The sequence below is a fragment of the Aulonocara sp. 'chitande type north' Nkhata Bay genome, linkage group LG16 (assembly GCF_057382095.1).
Source record: "Aulonocara sp. 'chitande type north' Nkhata Bay isolate Kocher_YH1m ecotype deep benthic linkage group LG16, A_spYH_male_GT1.1, whole genome shotgun sequence".
In the NCBI taxonomy this organism is placed as follows: domain Eukaryota; kingdom Metazoa; phylum Chordata; class Actinopteri; order Cichliformes; family Cichlidae; genus Aulonocara; species Aulonocara sp. 'chitande type north' Nkhata Bay.
Genome location: NC_141359.1, coordinates 12,814,547 through 12,832,536, shown reverse-complemented (window position 1 = coordinate 12,832,536; position 17,990 = coordinate 12,814,547). Strand labels below are relative to the sequence as shown.

Here is a 17,990-nt window from a genome sequence, read left to right as displayed (position 1 = left end):
ATCAACGCCATCTACTGCAGAAAGTGATGTCCGTAACAAATGGGAAAATCCTTGTACCTGACCATTTTCAGACGGTAACGCCAACTTTGGATTTTGTGCTTCAGATTGCTGTCAGTATGTAGGGAGGACGCATACAGCGTGCAGCTGTCAGTAAAACACGGTGGAGGCTCTGTCATGGTTTGGACTGCATTACAGCTGATAGTGTTGTCACAACTGATGATATTATGAATGCAGATTTTGATCCAACATGCCATGTAGCATGTGAATGGCAGTGGCTTCACCTTTCAACATGTCAGTGACCCCAAACACACTGCAGTAAAACCTTGTTTAAATACACATTTCTCAAACACTCTGTAAATATAGTAAAGGTACTGTACATTGGAATAGAGAGACACAACAGAACGCTATCAGGACCCAGACCTCAACATCATTGAAGCAGTGGTGGATCATCTTCACAGAACTGAACAAAAGGCAGGAAACGTCCAAAGAAGAGCTTTGAAAGTCTTTCAAGAAACCTGGAGAACCAGTGCTAAAGACTACTTAAAGAAATGAAAGCTGCTGAAGAGAGTTCAGGCTATGTCAGAGAATAAAGGCGGTCATACCAAATGTTGACTTTTAGGATAGTTAAAAATGAACAAACTTTATTTTTGTCATACTGACTGTTCATGTATGTTTGCATATGCTTCAATAAACTGCTGCAATGCCTCAAGACATTTGAATAGTGTCATTTATAACAATATCAAATTCAAACAAGAACAAACAAAGACAATTTCACAAACTAATCTATACTGATATAACTTTCTGAACCCAGGCATTACATTTCCTGCTATGTTTGGAGTTTAGAAGTCTCAAAGTGCTCTCTTTTGAAAAGTAACCTGTGACAAAAGCTATCATGTAGGCGAAGCAAAAATGTTTTCCTCTGAGGTAAAGGGGAATAGAAGCTGAAATGATTAAAAATAAAAAATATGCATTTAAAGTACAAACACAGACACATCTTATCACAAAGTCTACAACTGATCAAGACTAGATTACAAATTGTCCACTGGAAGAAGTCTCTGTAAAACAGATTCTGTATCTGCATATGCAGAACAGATCGTCACCAGTGCATGGGCACAGAAGCATAATCTTTATGAAAATTCAAAATGTTTACAATGAAAAGCTGAATAGAGTTTGATCCATCTCTTTGGTGTGAGCTAAACTGTGACATCCCCTCATTTGTTGTAGATCAGAGGGTGGAGTGCTACGTTATCATCTAAAGGCTACCAGGTTGAGTTAGAAAGCTCTATGACTCTATGGACACTGTTAAGTAGTACCAAAGGCCATATTATTTGTCAGACAGCACCAAAGTCAAGCAAAGTGGCCACATCCCAAAGGAAAAAAAACCCCATACAGTTATTATGAAGGAGAAAGTTAGCTATAGAGACCTGCAAACAGCGTGCTATAAAGTTTGAGATTTTGGGGACTGATTTGCTTTTGGAGCCAGACCCAGGTGGTCGTTTGAGGAACCACCCGGGTCACTGCACCTTTTTTTCAGCCCTGGGGGAGCTACGGTTGGTACTGCGAGTTAATGAAGTGTGTGAGAAAACAATAACAACAATACAGAGAAGCTTCCAATAAAAATAGGGATTCCCTGTGGAATAACTAAAGGAAACAGAGAGCAAAAGTAGGACCCACACCTGAAATTAGCAAAAAAAATGAATAAAACAAAATTTCACATTCTTTCACGTGGTTGTAGTCTTACACTGTGCTCTTACAGTTGTTGCAAAGACAATCAGGCACTTGATACGACCTGCTAATAGCAAGTACTGGGGACCTGTAACTGGTTCAGTGGTTCACTGGCCGTCGACCTTTGACCTCCGCAGGCTTGTTGCATTAACAGCTCTGTTATTGGTCCAATAAAGCTGAAAATGACGCAGCAAACTACAGCAGTGTGTGTGTGTGTGCATGTGTTGACAGCAGTAATGGTTGTCAGATGTTGGGGGAGCTTCCCATGTTAGGGTTGAGTTACAGCCAGCACGCACACACATGCACACACACACACAGACACACACACACGGACATGGTCTCTCTGGGTTTTGTGACTCATGGATCAACAAGCAGATAACTGAGTCAGCCCTTTCCCTTCTATCCTTCCTTCATTCCTTCCTTCCTCCCTTCTTCCTTTCCACCCTCCTCTCACTATTGCTTCCTTCTTCTGCTTTCTCTCCGAAGTGTGTTTTTTCTTCTGACATAAAACCCCTCTCGCATTTGGCAGGAAAATCTTATCAGAGGAATGAACACACACACACACACACACACACACACACACACACACACACACACACACACACACACACACACACACACACACACACACACACACACACATTAACTGTTTCTTGCACAGTGAATGCACATTCCAGTGAAAGTGAAAAAACCCTGCTCATTTTCTCTCCTCTCCACTGTCTGAGAAGCAAAACAAACCCGCAACCTGACTCCGTTGCGTGAATGTGTGTTTGCACCTCTGTCCTTGTGGGATCCAGTGTAAGTTTTGGGACAGACCTCCAAAGGGGTTCAGGTTAGAATGAAGTTTAGGTGCGTGGGAATGCGCTGCTGTCACCGATGGTCCTCACAAAGATAGCCACACTAACATGTGTGCTGAGGGAATGAAAATTTCAGCCAAAAGAAAACTCTTTCTCTCTGTATGTGGACATATTCTTGGAAACTACCAGAATCTTTTCCAACAAAAATAAGACTGCAGCTGTCCACACACACACACACACACACACACACACACACACACACACACACACACACACACACACACACACACACAGTACAAGGACTGAAAGTAATCTGGAATGATTACTGATTTTGCTACAGAGCCTGAAATTGGAGCTAAAAACGTGAGTATTGCCCTGAGGGTGGTGTTTAAGGAGAAGTCACGGGGGCGTTAAAGGAGAACTGATTTCACATCGCACTCCCATGACACTGTCAGTTTCATGATGGATAGTTTTAAAAAGTAACTGCAGCAGAATCAGAAAAAGTGTCCTTTTTGCTTTCATATGATCTTCTTCCTTGTTGACAGCATTGCCTACATTACCCACAATGCAGTTTCATCTATCAGTGAGATTTAGTCAAAGTCAAATTTATTTATATAGCAGATTTACAGTTTTTTACAGACGCTAGGACACATTTCTCAATACTTAGGTCACTTTTGCAAAACTCTTCACACATTTCTCCTAACTGACCCTCAGCCTGGCAAAGCAGTTCATTTCACATTCAAAATGCACTACAACTACCAAAACACTTCATTCAGGTCTCAAATGAACACATTCCTCCAGAACACTAGCAAAGGTTGACAGCCGACAAACACACTTTGTCACCCACAAAACAATGACCTAAAAAACACTAACAACATGTAGCATTACACAGTGTTTTCCTGTGTAAAACAAGGACACATCTCTGTTTATAATTTCAATATATGTTACTGGAATGAATCAGACATCATGTATTTATGTTTATGTATTTTTATTTTTTTGCACTAAGTAATCCCAAAATACAAGAATTTGTATACACACCATCCACTGATACACATACAATAGTAATGCTAATCTACTCATCCACATCACATCTTATGTCATCTAGGGTAATACACCTAGGAAAGAATCTTCTGGCATGCCAGAATTGAAGGAGTTGAAAAATTGAAGGAGTAACATCTGTGTAGATGTTCATCCACAATGAGAATCAGCTGTGGCTGGTTAAACTGCATTGTTAGATTTAAAATATGTTTCAATAAAATATTGCTGTTGGATTTTGCTGTCTTTTCAAGTTTTGCATTGTGTTATTGTTTTGACCATGAGTTTAACAGTTTTGAAAACAGTATGTAAGCACATGCAAAATGTCCTGTACGTACAAAGATTTTTGGCAGTTGTTGTGTCTGAGTGAGAAGATGATTCATGAAATTTGAGAGATGTAGTCATTGAATGCATTTTGAGCCAAGACAATGATAACTGGTCCTCAGTTTAGCCCACATAGACTTCTGTTGTGCTCACTGTGTGAGGAGTTTTGCAAACGTGACCTAAGTATTGGGAAATGTGTCCTAGCGTCTGTAAAAAACTGTAAAACTACAACTGTTGACCGAAGTGCTGTACATTTAAGACAATCAAAAATATAAAAACATCCAAGCCACAAAATAAAAGTGGGTTTTCAGACAGGTTTTGAAAGTGTCCACTGTTGGGGAGGTCCTGATGTGAAGGGGCAGTTTGTTCCACAATTTAGAAGCAGTCACAGCAAAGGCCCGATCTCCTCTCTACTTTAATCTGGACCTCGGGACAGCCAAGAGCATTCGATCCGCAGACCTCAGTGATCTTGCAGAAGTATACGAATTTAAAACATCAGAAAGGTATGAGCGTGCTAACCCATGCAACGCCTTAAAAACAAATAATAAAATCTTAAAATTAATTTGAAAACTAACTGGCAGCCAGTGAAAGGATGACAGTATGGGAGATATGTGGTCTCGCTTGCGTGTGCCAGTTAGTAACCGTGCTGCAGCGTTTTGGACCAGCTGCAGTCGGCTAACAGATGACAGACTAACATCAGAGTAAAGTTGCAGTAAACTGTCTCTTTCGCTGGAAAGTGTAGGCAACACCAAAGAGCCAAAAACCTTCTTTATGGCTGGTAGACAAGCTGAAAAAGCAGTTTAATGTTTAATGTAAGTGTGAAGGAGGGCACACATTTTGGGATTTTATCCGTACTTTTATATACTTTAGAGATGTCCTATAGGTAAAGATGTCTGTGAAGGTTCTCAGTCATCCAGGTCATCGTAGTCAAAGGAGCTTGCAAAGAAAAGCGTCTGGACTTCTTTAAGTTGCTTGAAGACGTTTCACCTCTCATCCGAGAAGCTTCTTCAGTTCTAAGGTCAAATGGTGGAGAGTCCCTTTACATGGAGGAAGTGGAAAGGAAGGCTCTTGGCTCTTTCAAAGGAAGAGTACCCAGCCACTGGTACAGATATGTCAAATGGTGGAGAGTCCCAGATATAAACCTAGTGGGAGTATCCCCCCACAGGGGGACAAAAGGACCCCCTGATGATCCTCTAATCGCCTGAGCCAAGGTGTGAAACTGGGTGTGGGTCCCAATCAGCCAGAGTTTCGGGTGAGTTCATTGTGAAACTTGGCCCCACCTTATCATGCGAATTCCTGAGGTCAGATGGCCCAGGATGTGAGTGGGCGTTAAGGCGTCTGGGAAGGGATCTCAAAACTGGATTATAGATGGCAGAGAGTTGGTGTCGTAAACCACCGCCTCTGTTCAAAGATGGTCGCTCACAGTGGACATAGATGGCTTCTTTCACTCCTCTTTCAAACCATCTGTCCTCTCTGTCCAAAATGTGAACATTGGCATCCTTGAAAGAGTGTCCTTTATCCTTAAGATGCAGATGGACTGCTGAGTCTTGTCCTGTGGAGGTGGCTCTTCTGTGTTGTGCCATGCGTTTGTGAAGTAGCTGTTTGGTCTCTCCAATGTAGAGGTCTGGGCATTCCTCGCTGCACTGTACAGCATACACCACATTGTTAAGTCTGTGTTTTGGCGTTTTGTCTTTCGGGTGAACCAGTTTCTGTCTGAGTGTGTTGCTGGGTCTGAAATACACTGGGATGTCGTGCTTGGAGAAAACTCTCCTGAGTTTTTCTGATACACCGGCTACATAGGGGATGACAATGTTGTTGCGTCTGTCTTTCTTATCCTCCCTCGCTGGTGTCTGGTCTTCTTTTCTGTGTCTCTTTGCTGACTTTAAGAACGCCCATTTAGGATAGCCGCACGTTTTGAGTGCTTCCTTTACATGTGTGTGTTCCTTCTTTTTTCCTTCAGGCTTAGAGGGAACATGTTCTGCCCGGTGGTGTAGGGTCCTAATTACTCCAAGTTTGTGTTCCAGAGGGTGATGGGAGTCAAAGAGGAGGTACTGGTCCGTGTGTGTGGGCTTCCGGTAAATTTTGATGTTGAGTTTGCCGTTCTCTTCAATGTGCACGGCGCAGTCCAGGAAAGGCAAACAGTTGTCCTTTGTGTCTTCCCTGGTGAACTTGACATCACCGATTTAGGTTATTTTAGTATGGAAATAGTTTAAAAGCCACATCTGTGCGTGTGAATGTCAGATTGTTGATTTACTGACACACCTGCCTACAATTTGATAAAATGTACACAGACAGAGTTTTGTATGTTCAGCTGCCACACATCAGAAGCATTCTGATGTCTTTATAATATGCAAGGCCATGCTGTGTGAAGCAAGACAACAATGAGCTGGAGACGGACAGGAGCTATATTATTTCCATCATAGTGTAATATGTGCTCTGTCACATCACTATAATTAACATAAAAATACTAAGCCAGGAGGTCTCCTCTCTTCAGGAACTCACTCTGCAGGAGGGGGAGATATAGGAGAGGTGGAGGAAGATCTCAGCCTGGTCATCTATTGTCTTATGTAGTCTGGAAGATGAGTGCCGGGCTCTGTGGGGCCAGGCGGCGCTGCTGAACTGTGCCCCGGTCCGGATGGGCCTGGACCCCCTTTCCCTGGTGGGTTGCAGAGTATGGGGGTGCCTACTGTGGTCAGCAGGGGAGCTGGCCCCAGGGAGGGGTCACTTGCCCCTCCCTTCCTTCCCTACCCATCTCCAGCTGCCTCCCTCTTCCCGCTCCACCACAATCACCCACACATGCAGGGCCTTGGGGTAGTTGTTGCCCACCTTTCAATTTTAAATACACGTTGACACTGAGGGCTATCAGGAGGGGCTATGCGCTTACCTGCTGCTCTCTGGCAGGTAGCTCCATGTACTCCTGGGTTTTAAATGCACCTTAGAACACACATGCATCAACACTACATATGAGCGGGCGGAGGGAGGTTTGGAGTCTTAACCCCCCCCCCCCCCCCCCTCCCCCGTTCTCTGCCGCCTGCTGGAGCGGGGGGGCTAGGAGGAGGAGTTGGCCGTCTGATTGGGGTCTGGAATGTGGGGCCTTCCTGCTGCTGCGGAGTCGGGGCGGTCTGCTTCTCTCCACCCCAGAGAAAAGGGTAACACTACCTGGGTCTGGGTGCAGTTCCCCCTCCAGGGACAAGGGTACCTAGACCCGGTTTGTAGAGTACGCTTGGGGAGTGTGATCGTGTGTACAGTGTCTCTTTATGTCTGTCTCCACGTTGGTTGAGTGTGGAGTAAGTGCATATGAGAGCATGAGGGTGGGAATGGATGTTTGTGTCTGTGTGTGCCTGTATGTCTGTGTCTATATGTCAGGTTGGGTATCAGATGCCACCTCTCTGGGACATCTCAGGCCCTCCAAGGTATGGAGGCCTATCTCCACCCACCACCACTTCCCCTGCCAGTGGCGGACTCCCTCAGACATCGGTGCGTTGGTGGTTCTTTGTGTCCGGGGATGGGCGTCCAGGTACACACCGGCTCACTCCTTGGCGGCCGCTTATTGGGGCCTGGAGCCTGGGGCTTGCTGGGGCCACTTCGGGGGTGGGGTGCCCCCGGCCTCTCGGCCTGGGGCTCGGTCACTCTGGCACAGCTGGCTGCCGGCGGAGCACGTCACTGCAACTCCCCCTGGCTTCTGCTCCGCGGCTGCTGAGTGAGCCCTCATCTGGGACTCTCCTCAGCTCTTTCCGGGACAGTGGCGCGGCTGCCCCTCTGTTGGTCTTCCTTGGTCTCTTGTGTTCTGGGGGCCTCTGGATGTCTGGAGTTTTGATCTCCTCCATACCTGCTTCATGCCCTGGAGGACGGGGCTGTGGCCCCCCCACACCCTCTAGCAGATCATTACATGAAGGAACCTTTTAAAAACAAGCGCGTCCATGCTCACAGGTGTACACACAGGTGATCACACCCACAAACTACACCCTTTTTGGCTCCTACCTCAAAGCACACTGTGTGCTGTCGATCTTACGTGCTGCACAATAATGTTTAATATTTAGTATTTACTGTTATATTCCCATATATCATCATGATGTTGTTTATCCCTTGTTAAATGCTTGTTTTCTTTTTTCTTTCTCAACAGGTGATCCAGGTGATTGATATATGCATTTTATGTCTGCTTATTTTGTTGGTTTTTGTTTTTTTCCCTTTATCCCCGTCCCTCTTCTCAGCTGTTTTTCTTTCCCTCTTTCTTTCTCCCCTTCTTTCCCCCATTCAAGTCTGTCCCGTATTTAGCAAGTGAAAATAAAATAAAATAAACAATAAAAGGTGAATCAAATAGACCATTACGGCAAGGCTGGGATGGTCAATTTGCTAAAGTAAATCCATTGGACATCTTTCTTCGCCTTTAGACAATAATTCTGATGGCAAAAGAGCCAAACGGGACAGGCAAAAATAAATAAATAAATAAAATAAAATGCTAAGCCTTGAAAGACTTGTGTTTTATGTATTATTCATTTGATAATTCATTCTAACTGTAGCTCTTTATTTTAACAGTTCGTTGGGCGCTGCAACAGATTTGAAGTAGTTTTTCATTAATGCTGCTTAAGAAAAGCAAATATGTGGCTCCCTCTAGTGAAAAAGTAAGAAACAACATCCAACACCAACACAACCAGTCCTTTACTAATTTCCTTGAAAATATTCTGACATTACTTCTGTAATTTTATCATATAATCATATAGAAAAGCATATATTTTGCCATTGTGCTTTAGCTGCATGTGCTCTATATTAAAGTGAGGCAACAAAACAGGAAAGAGGATTTATTCATTTAGTACATAGGAAAAATGAAAAGGATTGCGCTAAAGTCTAAGTTTTTTTGTTTGTTTGTTTTTTTGTTTGTTTGTTATGCACTTGGTAAATGTGTCATTGTTAAAGTGCACAGGTGAAATTCAGACAGGCAGCAGGTTTCATGTTACACAGCAGCAGCTCACCTCCAGCAGAGTTCCTGACCTAACGGCAACCAAGTTTAGTCGGTATTAGGCATCTGAACCACACTGCATGCCTACTGTGAAAAAAAAGATGACGAAGGGACGCATCTGTTTTTCTTCTGCAAACTGAACCGGATCCTTCGCCTTCTCTGGTTTCTGGCATTTAAGCTAGACTTCCCTGAGAGAAACTAATACAAGCTGAACTGAATTACAACAATCACAGGAAACAGGTACTGTATAAAGATAGTGCATGTTATTACAGAGCATGTATGTGCTGGTTGTTGTTCCAAGGTGAGGAAATTAACATTATGATTAGGTCAGGTTATCCAAAACAAATTTAAGCTACCTAATAAAACAAGGTGGACAGAACCTAAATAGTTGATTTTTAAAAATGATTTGAATTAGATAATAATTTGCATATTTAAATTAGATGTGTTATTTTGCTTATGAAGATGTCAGGGTAAGGGCAGGTAGTCCCTGTGAGCCAACAGCACAGATGGATCTGAGCACTCTCATTTATGTGAGTGAGAATAGGTCTGCATGACCTGCCTGGTCTTCTCTGACACATAGCTCAGGCTGTTTTTAAAAATAAAGCTGGAAATTAAGAAATGGATCCTCTTTAAAAGATAACTAACATTTTTTTGTTCAGCCTGATAGGGAAATTTATTTCTTAACCAAAAGTTTTGACCAGCTCCTGTTAGATGATATGTTCTATCCGGGGCATTTTTTTTTTTTTTTTTAGATCAGAAGTCATGCAGAAATGCAAATGGTGATTCTAAAGTCATAGTTGGGTTTACAAAGTTCAGGGAGTTCAAAGCCACAGTCACAACTTTGAGTCTAGGCTGCAGAGCAACTGGCAGATTTTGATATGATAGCCCCGACGTCCTGATGGAGACATAATGTTAGAAGTAGCTCTCTAATAACTGTCCAGCCACACTTAATTCTAAAAGTTATCACAAGAATTTTCCATTTAATGTGTGAAAATTCAATTCTCCAAAAGATGATTCTGTTCGTTTGGACGTAGCGTTTGTGGAAGAAACATTTCTTCCACAAAACGCTACGTCCAGAATCAACTTTTGGAGATCTAATTACCTGGATGATTGATCATGCATCAAGATGCAAATTCAATTCAATTCAATTCAATTCAATTTTATTTATACAGTGCCAAATCACAACAACTGTCGCATTCAATGTGCTTTAAATTGTAAGGCAGACCCTACAATAATAAATCAAAAACCCAACAATCATATGACCCCCTATGAGTAAGCACTTTGGCAATAGTGAGAAGGAAAAACTCCCTTTTAACAGGAAGAAATGTCCAGCAGAACCAGGCTCAGGGAGGGGCGGGCATCTGCTGGGACCGGTTGGCCTAAGAGAAGGAAGACAGGATGAAAGACATGCTGTGGAAGAGAGACAGAGATTAATAACAAGTTTGATTCAGTGCAGAGAGGTCTATTAACACATAGTGAGCAAGAAAGGTGACTGGGGAAGAAATACTAATACTGATAGTGCATCATGGGAATCCCCCAGCAGCCTATACTTTTTGCAGCATAACTAAGGGAGGATTCAGGGTCACCTGGTCCAGCCCTAACTGTATGCTTTAGCAAAAAGGAAAGTTTTAAGCCTAATCTTAAAAGTAGAGATAGTGTCTGTCTCCTGAATCCAAACTGGAAGCTGGTTCCACAGAAGAGGGGCCTGAAAATTGAAGGCTCTCCCTCCCATTCTACTTTTAAATACTCTCTAGGAAGAAAAACTAACCCAGCAGTCAGAAAGCAAAGTGCTCTAATGGAGTGATATGGTACTATAAGGTCATTAAGCAACAGTGCCTTGCTGTGAGGCAAGAAGGTCCTGAGTTCAATTCCACCATCAGGTTTGCTTGGATTCTCCCCTGAGTTTAACTAATTGGTGTGTGTTATCTGGCTTCACGGATAGATAAAGTTGAATATCATCTGCATAGCAGTGAAAATGTATACTATGTCTTCTAATGATGCTGCCTAAGGGAAGCATGTATAATGTGAACAGAACTGGTCCTAGCACTGAACCCTGTGGAACTCCATAATTAACCTCAGTGTGTGAAGAGGACTCTCCATTTACATATACAAACTGGAGTCTATTAGATAGATATGATACAAACCACTGCAGTGCAGTACCTGTAATACCTACAGCATGTTCTAATCGCTCTAATAGGATATTATGATCAACAGTATCGAACGCTGCACTGAGGTCTAGCAGGACAAGCACAGAGATGAGTCCACTGTCAGAGGCCATAAGAAGATCATTTGTAACCTTCACTAAAGCTGTTTCTGTGCTGTGATGAGCTCTGAAACCTGACTGAAACTCTTCAAATAAACCATTCCTCTGCAGATGATCTGTTAGCTGTTTGACAACTACTCTTTCAAGGATTTTTGATATGAAAGGAAGGTTGGAGATTGGCCTATAATTAGCTAAGACTGCTGGGTCTAGAGATGGCTTTGAATCATCTTCAACATGTGAAGATAAATTGAACAGGATGCAATGACAAAACCAGCAAGGTCACACATAAGGACACAAAAAGGAAATTACTAGCTTTCTGATTTTTGACAGCATAGAAAAGATAGTTTAGCCATATTTGGAAAGTGAAACAGACGTGATAACACCTCTCAAACGGTACCTCTGCAAATTATGTGCTGAAGAGGAAGCAAAATAGGACCCATAACAAAGCCTTGAGGCACACCACACAGTCAAAGTGAGTTGGTGAAAGTATTGTTAACCTGAAATCCAAAGATGGAGGATGATCCATCCAATCACAGCCAGAGTCAATGATGTCAATGTGAACCAAAATGGTCCAGAGTTTTAAGTACACAACTGAATTTAAACTGGACCTTTCTGGGGCATAAGGATCAAAATGGACAAAATAATGAACCAAATAAAATAATTTAGAAGACAAAATAAATAAAATGAAAGATGAACTGCAAAACAGCTGCTTCTTTCTATTCAGTAAACATCAGAAACTGGTGGTGATGTAAGAGTATTGGGGAATCATTGCATGATTGTGCAGTGCTCCGTCAGCATGATTATAGACTGAGTTCTTAACCTGATGGGGAGACAGAAAAGAAATCAAGATCAGTGTCACATGAAACCTCATAGAGGACCTAATTAAAAAGCTTTACAGCAGCTATTAAGACCACTTGTAAGTGATCCAGGGGTTTCTTGTTAAGCCACAGTGTTACATTCATTAAAAATTAAAATTCAAAGAGCTTATTTATGATCCTTAGCTCAAAAGACACGAGCAAACTTAAGGGGAGGTGCTTTCTTATTCAGCTAGTCTGTGTCAGTACTTTCTGATCTTGCTATCCTCTCTGCGCTCCCATTCCGTGTCATCAAAGATGTAAACCCTTTAAATGGCTTGGAAAAATGTGCTTTCTATTCTTCTAAAATGATGCAGGAATTTTACATGACAGCTTGCCTCAGATCGCAGGAAACTGTAAGCCCGTTCGTACACATCCGGTTCTCTAAACAGATGACATGGAGTTATTTGAAATATTCATTTACATTTATCTTTCAGGTGCAGTCCAGGTCAGTCTGAGCATGCAGTCCTTGACCGAGGAGATCCACAATTTCTCTCGGACGCGGCTGAGGAAGCAGTGCACCCGTGTGACCTCACTGAGTGGCCGTCGCATTATCGAGACTTGGAAGGGTTCAACAATCACTGTGGTCGAAGACCCCGCCCCCCCTTCAGAGAAGATGCTGGGATATGTCCCTGACACTTCCTGGGACCTGCAGGTTGGCATTGTCAAGCCCTTCCTTCTACTGGGTGAGTAACCCAAACAAATAACGCTTGTCTGAATACCTGGAAATATTGAAGAGTATGACCACTGTCAACCACTAGGCTGTGATTTCATTTGGTTAAAAGGGGTTCAGCATTTTACTGGCATTTTCCTCTGTTGGACAGCCAAGTGAAAAGCTGAGGTGAGTGGAAAACATGGTGATAGAGGAGGATGTGTTTGGAGGATATGGAAACAGACAGAGATTTTGTGTCTCTTTGGAAACATGTGATTATTCAGCTTGTGCCAAAAAAGTGAGGAAATTAAAAAAACAAAACAATTTTAGATGAATCAACCATCAGTGACTCTACACACAGAGAGAGGTTTAGAGGACAGAAACAGCAGCTAATTTAAGCTGTTCCTATACAACTACACCTGAGTCATAAAGAGCTTCAGCCACATGAAAGACAAAAGTCTGGTAATGGATAATGTGGCCTCCGGCGAGCCCTGATTCAACATTGTAGAGCCAATTTTGGATTACAATAACAGACACCAAGAAAGACTAAATCCACATAGGAACTCCTGGAGACTGGAGCAACACAAAGGCCAAATAATTTGGAAAAAAAATACAAAGGTACTAGGGGGAAGTGCTCCCCTTTTAGAGGCTTTGCTTTGACTGAAAATTACAATGTATAAATACAAATATCCTCAATATTTATTATTAGTTTTTAGCACTTGCAGAACAAACACCTAGATATGAATTTAGGAAGTACAAAAAAATAAGCAGATGAGCCCATCTCCTCTCCCTGTGTCTCCCTGTCCTGTCCTGGATGTCCCCTTCAGCCCAGCAGTGCCGATAACCACTGAGCTCGTAACATGAGCCCCTACATGTGAGGGACGGGAGGAGACGTGACCCCGGAGCTCACTGATTTAGTGGGAGACCATTGATGACCCCATGACCTGCAGTAGATGCTGGGGCATACACACAGCAGGTTTTTCATTCGGCACCCTGGAGAGAGTCAAACCACACACTAACTAGTTTTATGTATGTGTGTGTGCAGGTTCTCAGGATGCTGCACATGACTTTGGCACGCTGAGAAAACACAAGGTGAGCTTCTTTTCCTACAAGCAAGGAGTTCGTTTCAGTCACTACTATCAAAGCAAAATTATGTTTCTGTTCCTGTTTCTCTGACTGTGTAGTCATAGGTAAGCTTCATTTTATGAATATCAGTATTGTGATAGTGAAACATTATCCTCCTCAGGTGTCTCACATCCTGAATGTGGCCTTTGGGGTGGAGAATGTCTTCCCGGACCTGTTCATCTATAAGACTGTCAGTATTCTGGATCACCCCGACACCGATCTCCTCCCTCACCTCCAGGAATGCTGTGACTTCATCCAGCAGGCTCAGACTGAGGTGACATAATTTCTTATGCATGTGTTTATTATTAATGTTAATGTTAAGTTACATGTGGATTTATCTAAAGGATAAATCCATAAATAAATGTATCTATATAAAAGGTGAATTAAAACTAGTATTAAGAGGTGATTAGTAATATTGATTACATTTATTTCTACTCTGAAATTTATTTCTCCTATAATTTCTCCCAGCTGGGTCACACATTGGCCTTAACACTCATATGACTGGGTAGCGTTAGCAAGATTTAAGATTGCATGGGCCCCATGGGAGTTTCTGTTTTTTAAGGGGGCTGCAGCTCTCTTGACTTTGGGAATGGCTGCTATAGACATTAGTATGATAAACATAAATGCTAAAGGACATAACTAACATGTGATCTCATTGCTAACTACATGCTGTCTGTCTGTGGCTTTTACACTGCATGTTTTGAAAACTATTACAGATGATTAAATAGAGAGAAATAAATTTTAAAAAGAAATATTGACGAATAGGCATGGTCTACATAATAAATGAATATTTATATTAATTGTCTATTAAGCAATATTAACAGCAGAGCTGGGTACTTTTGCCGAATGAAGTACTTAGCAAACTAACTAGCTTATGGCAACAAGCAGTCAGATGTAAGGGTTTTAAACTGAGGGATGCATTAACATGCTACAAATGTTTCAACACTTCTTCCTCTCCTTGTCACCTCGTTGTGTTTCCTCTCCTTGTCGCCTCATCCTTGGTTTTAAATAATAGATGGTTAGTTTTGGTCATGTTTTATTCAACTGCTCTCAGATCAGATCTCAGTGTCATACAAGCTTTTAGCAGCGAAGCTCACGACTCACCTTAACATGACACCCCACACACACACTCACACATACACACACATAGAGTCATTACAAAGTCATTAGAGGTGTTTGATTACAGGAAGTCTATGTGTGTGTGCGCGTGTCTGTGTGTATGCGTATCCTCATAATGATATGTTTCTGTGTGTGGTAATTCCAGCTCTGATAATCAAACTGATGCTTTTACTTTGAAATGCAGACTCAAATTACTCGGTGGGCCATCTGGCTGGTAATGACGCTCGATTATGGACGCTGTCATGACGACAGCAACAGCCACAAAGGCATCATGTGACGGGGTTCATGACTGCAGGACAAATATATAAATTAATGTAACTTAATTGATACCAACTTTACTTTAGAGTTTGCATTATGACCTTTATTTTCTGAGAAATTCCTTTTCAAAATTATCTCAAATTCATCATCTATGATGATCCCAAACCCCAACCCGGAGAAAGAAAATATTTTTTTTGCATGCCAGAGTGAGTACTTTCTTTCTCCCCTGATTGCTAATAATTTGGAGACAATATAAAATATCACATATTCTGATGATTTATATTAGAATAATAATCCACATAACGCACCACTGGGTCATCAAATCAGACTTTAATGACTGTTTTTGTAATTTTGTACCTGTTTAGAAATCTTTGTTCAAATTTGGTTGATAAAGAGGTCAGCTTTTTACAACATTGTTGAATGTGTAAAAAAACTGAAATAATCTTAATGGAGAACTGCAACTTTTTCTCCATAGCTCTTATTGTTTCTCTGCACGTTGGTCAAATCAGCTGATTTGACCAGTGAGTGCTCAGCCTGGTAACTGAGACACAGCTTATGGTGTACACCTTTCACGCGAAGGAAGATACAGACTGCAAAAGAGAAGCTAATGTGCATCCACAGACACAAACAAACAAACAAGCCTATTAACTAAAGCGCTCGTTGGAGCGTGAAGATCAGCCTGGACATCCTGACGTCAAAGCAAAGGCTCTGATCCGCTGTTTTGAATGTGGTCAATCAGGAAAAGTCAAAATTAAATATTATTAAAAACAACAACAACAACAAAACAGCGAAAGAACAGGCAGAGAGAGATGTTTAATTAGAATTATATTCTGTCAGTGAATATAATTTAATATTAATTTTCTTGTCTCTAATGCAAAGAATAAGGTGCCAAGATTAAGTTCTTTCTTTCAAATGAATAGATTTAAATAAAAAAAACAATGACATAAAATTTAAATTCTGTTCGTTAAAGTTAATGACAGAAAAATTACATCTCACTTTAGTTTACAGCATGTTACATTAAATACTTTAAGAACATGAGATCATGAAACAAGACGGGGGTCTGTGGTAATGAAACTGTTATCGTGGCCCTTTTTGTTGCCACCATGTCCAAGTTTACAATACAAAAGCTTTTAGAAGAAGTTATAAGGAGAAAACTGACCAGGGATCTGTCTGTGAACATGATTCACTGGTGTTTTTAAGTGCAACAGACAAACAAACATACAAACTAAGGATTAAGGGAAAAATCAGACACTGGGTTGCACTACAGGCATTATTAGTATTGGGGCAATGGCCCAAACAAAGCCTATTTCTCCTACTGCTACTAGAAAGTGCTCAACTCAGGTGTGACTTCACTTCCAAAGGTAAAAGCATTACAGCATAAGACAATTTTACACCGGTTTTATTTTTTTAGACCTCAAGCTTGATCTTTTCCTGATTGAGCGATTTGGGACCCCTCCTGGACCACTCCTGTGTGACTTTTTTCAAGCATGTTCCACCAGGAGCAGGGCCTGGGGTAAACCCAGAAGATGTTGGAGAGATTACATCTATCGGCTGGCTTGGTAACACCTCGCTAGCCTTAATAAGCTGAAGAAAATGAAAGGACGAATGTAATATTGATCTTTTATAAATAGTCTATAATGTTCTTTGTGGTAGGGGCAAAGAACCAACAACACCACAAAGTTGAAAGAGGAACACACAATAAAGATTGTTTCACTGTCCCAAGTGAAAGTAGACAGCAACAACATGTGGATGTTGGCCTGTAAAGGTCTGTCTGTTACCTAGGGATTATGAGAACTACTTTTTCACAATTAGATACTAATCAAGTAGTTTTTAGAAGCTAAACTTAACCAAGCTGTGGGCAAAGATGAAAGAGTGTCAAACAGGAGCTGTGCCTTCATCACCCCACATGCCTATGGAGGAGGACTGTTACGAAATAAGAAACGCACAACATGACCTTATTAGGATATTTTGCCCCAAGTGGCAAAGAATGGAATATTGATCTTTTATAAATGATGTGGTTTTAATATTATTATTTTTGTGCGTATCTCCATTAGAAAGGCGTGGTGTTGGTCCACTGCAACGCTGGGGTGTCACGTGCACCCGCTGTGGTCACTGGCTACCTGATGTCATGCGATGGCCAGTCTTTTGATGCTGCCCTCTCATTGGTCAAATCAGCTCGGCCCACCTCCTCACCAAACCCCGGCTTCCTGGAACAACTGCGGAATTACAAAACACCAGCAATGAATGGGTCCTGAAGTACAAAGACAAAATGTTACTTTAATTACAATACTTTAGTATAAAAATATATTTGGGATAATTACAATGTATGGTCTGTTTTTTTTTAAGGAGAAGAGGGGTGGCTTATACAGAGGTACCATCCAATTAAACTTATAAACTCATTATTCATCAAAATTTCCAGCATGTTTTCTCTCTTTCCTCTTCATTGAGGCATGATTTACGTCTTTGTGTTTTATTTTTGAGGGCGATGTCTTTGTGCTTGAATGCTGTCATTTAGATTTGTATCTCTGGGGGAAATTTATTTTGACCCATCCTTATTGTTTCGGAGTGGTGGGCAGACACAAACTCCAGAGTGTTATTTCTAACCAGAATTGAAAATAAATAAATAAGTGAATACAGATGTCAATGACTGAAACAGAAATGCTTGTTGTAACTTTTTTGCAGTTATGGCTTTGAATATGGAAGCAACAGTAACAATTTTTTTGTCATACCTGTAGAAAACAAAACTGAACTAGAGAATACAGGAAACTAAACCAATTAACAGAGCACACAGCTGAGTACGAGGGAGATTGCAGACATAAATACACACAAGGGCAAACGAGGGAACACACCACAGGAGGGAACACAGCTGAACGTGATCTAA

At 41.6% G+C, this 17,990-nt stretch overlaps 1 protein-coding gene across 2 annotated transcripts; it reads left to right on the top strand.

The window, feature by feature from the left end:
- Positions 1 to 12,194: 12,194 nt before the first annotated feature.
- LOC147311130 (dual specificity protein phosphatase 19-like) lies at positions 12,195 to 17,669 on the top strand. Of its 2 annotated transcripts, XM_086266855.1 has the most exons (5): positions 12,195 to 12,311; positions 12,393 to 12,641; positions 13,653 to 13,699; positions 13,854 to 14,006; positions 17,164 to 17,669. In XM_086266855.1, the coding sequence occupies exons 2-5, from the start codon at positions 12,416 to 12,418 to the stop codon at positions 17,362 to 17,364; spliced, it is 627 nt and encodes a 208-aa protein (XP_086122981.1). In that variant the 5' UTR covers positions 12,195 to 12,311; positions 12,393 to 12,415; the 3' UTR covers positions 17,365 to 17,669. The 2 variants fall into 2 exon arrangements, with proteins under 2 accessions (XP_086122981.1, XP_086122980.1); XM_086266854.1 differs by having other exon boundaries at positions 12,309 to 12,641.
- Positions 17,670 to 17,990: the final 321 nt, after the last annotated feature.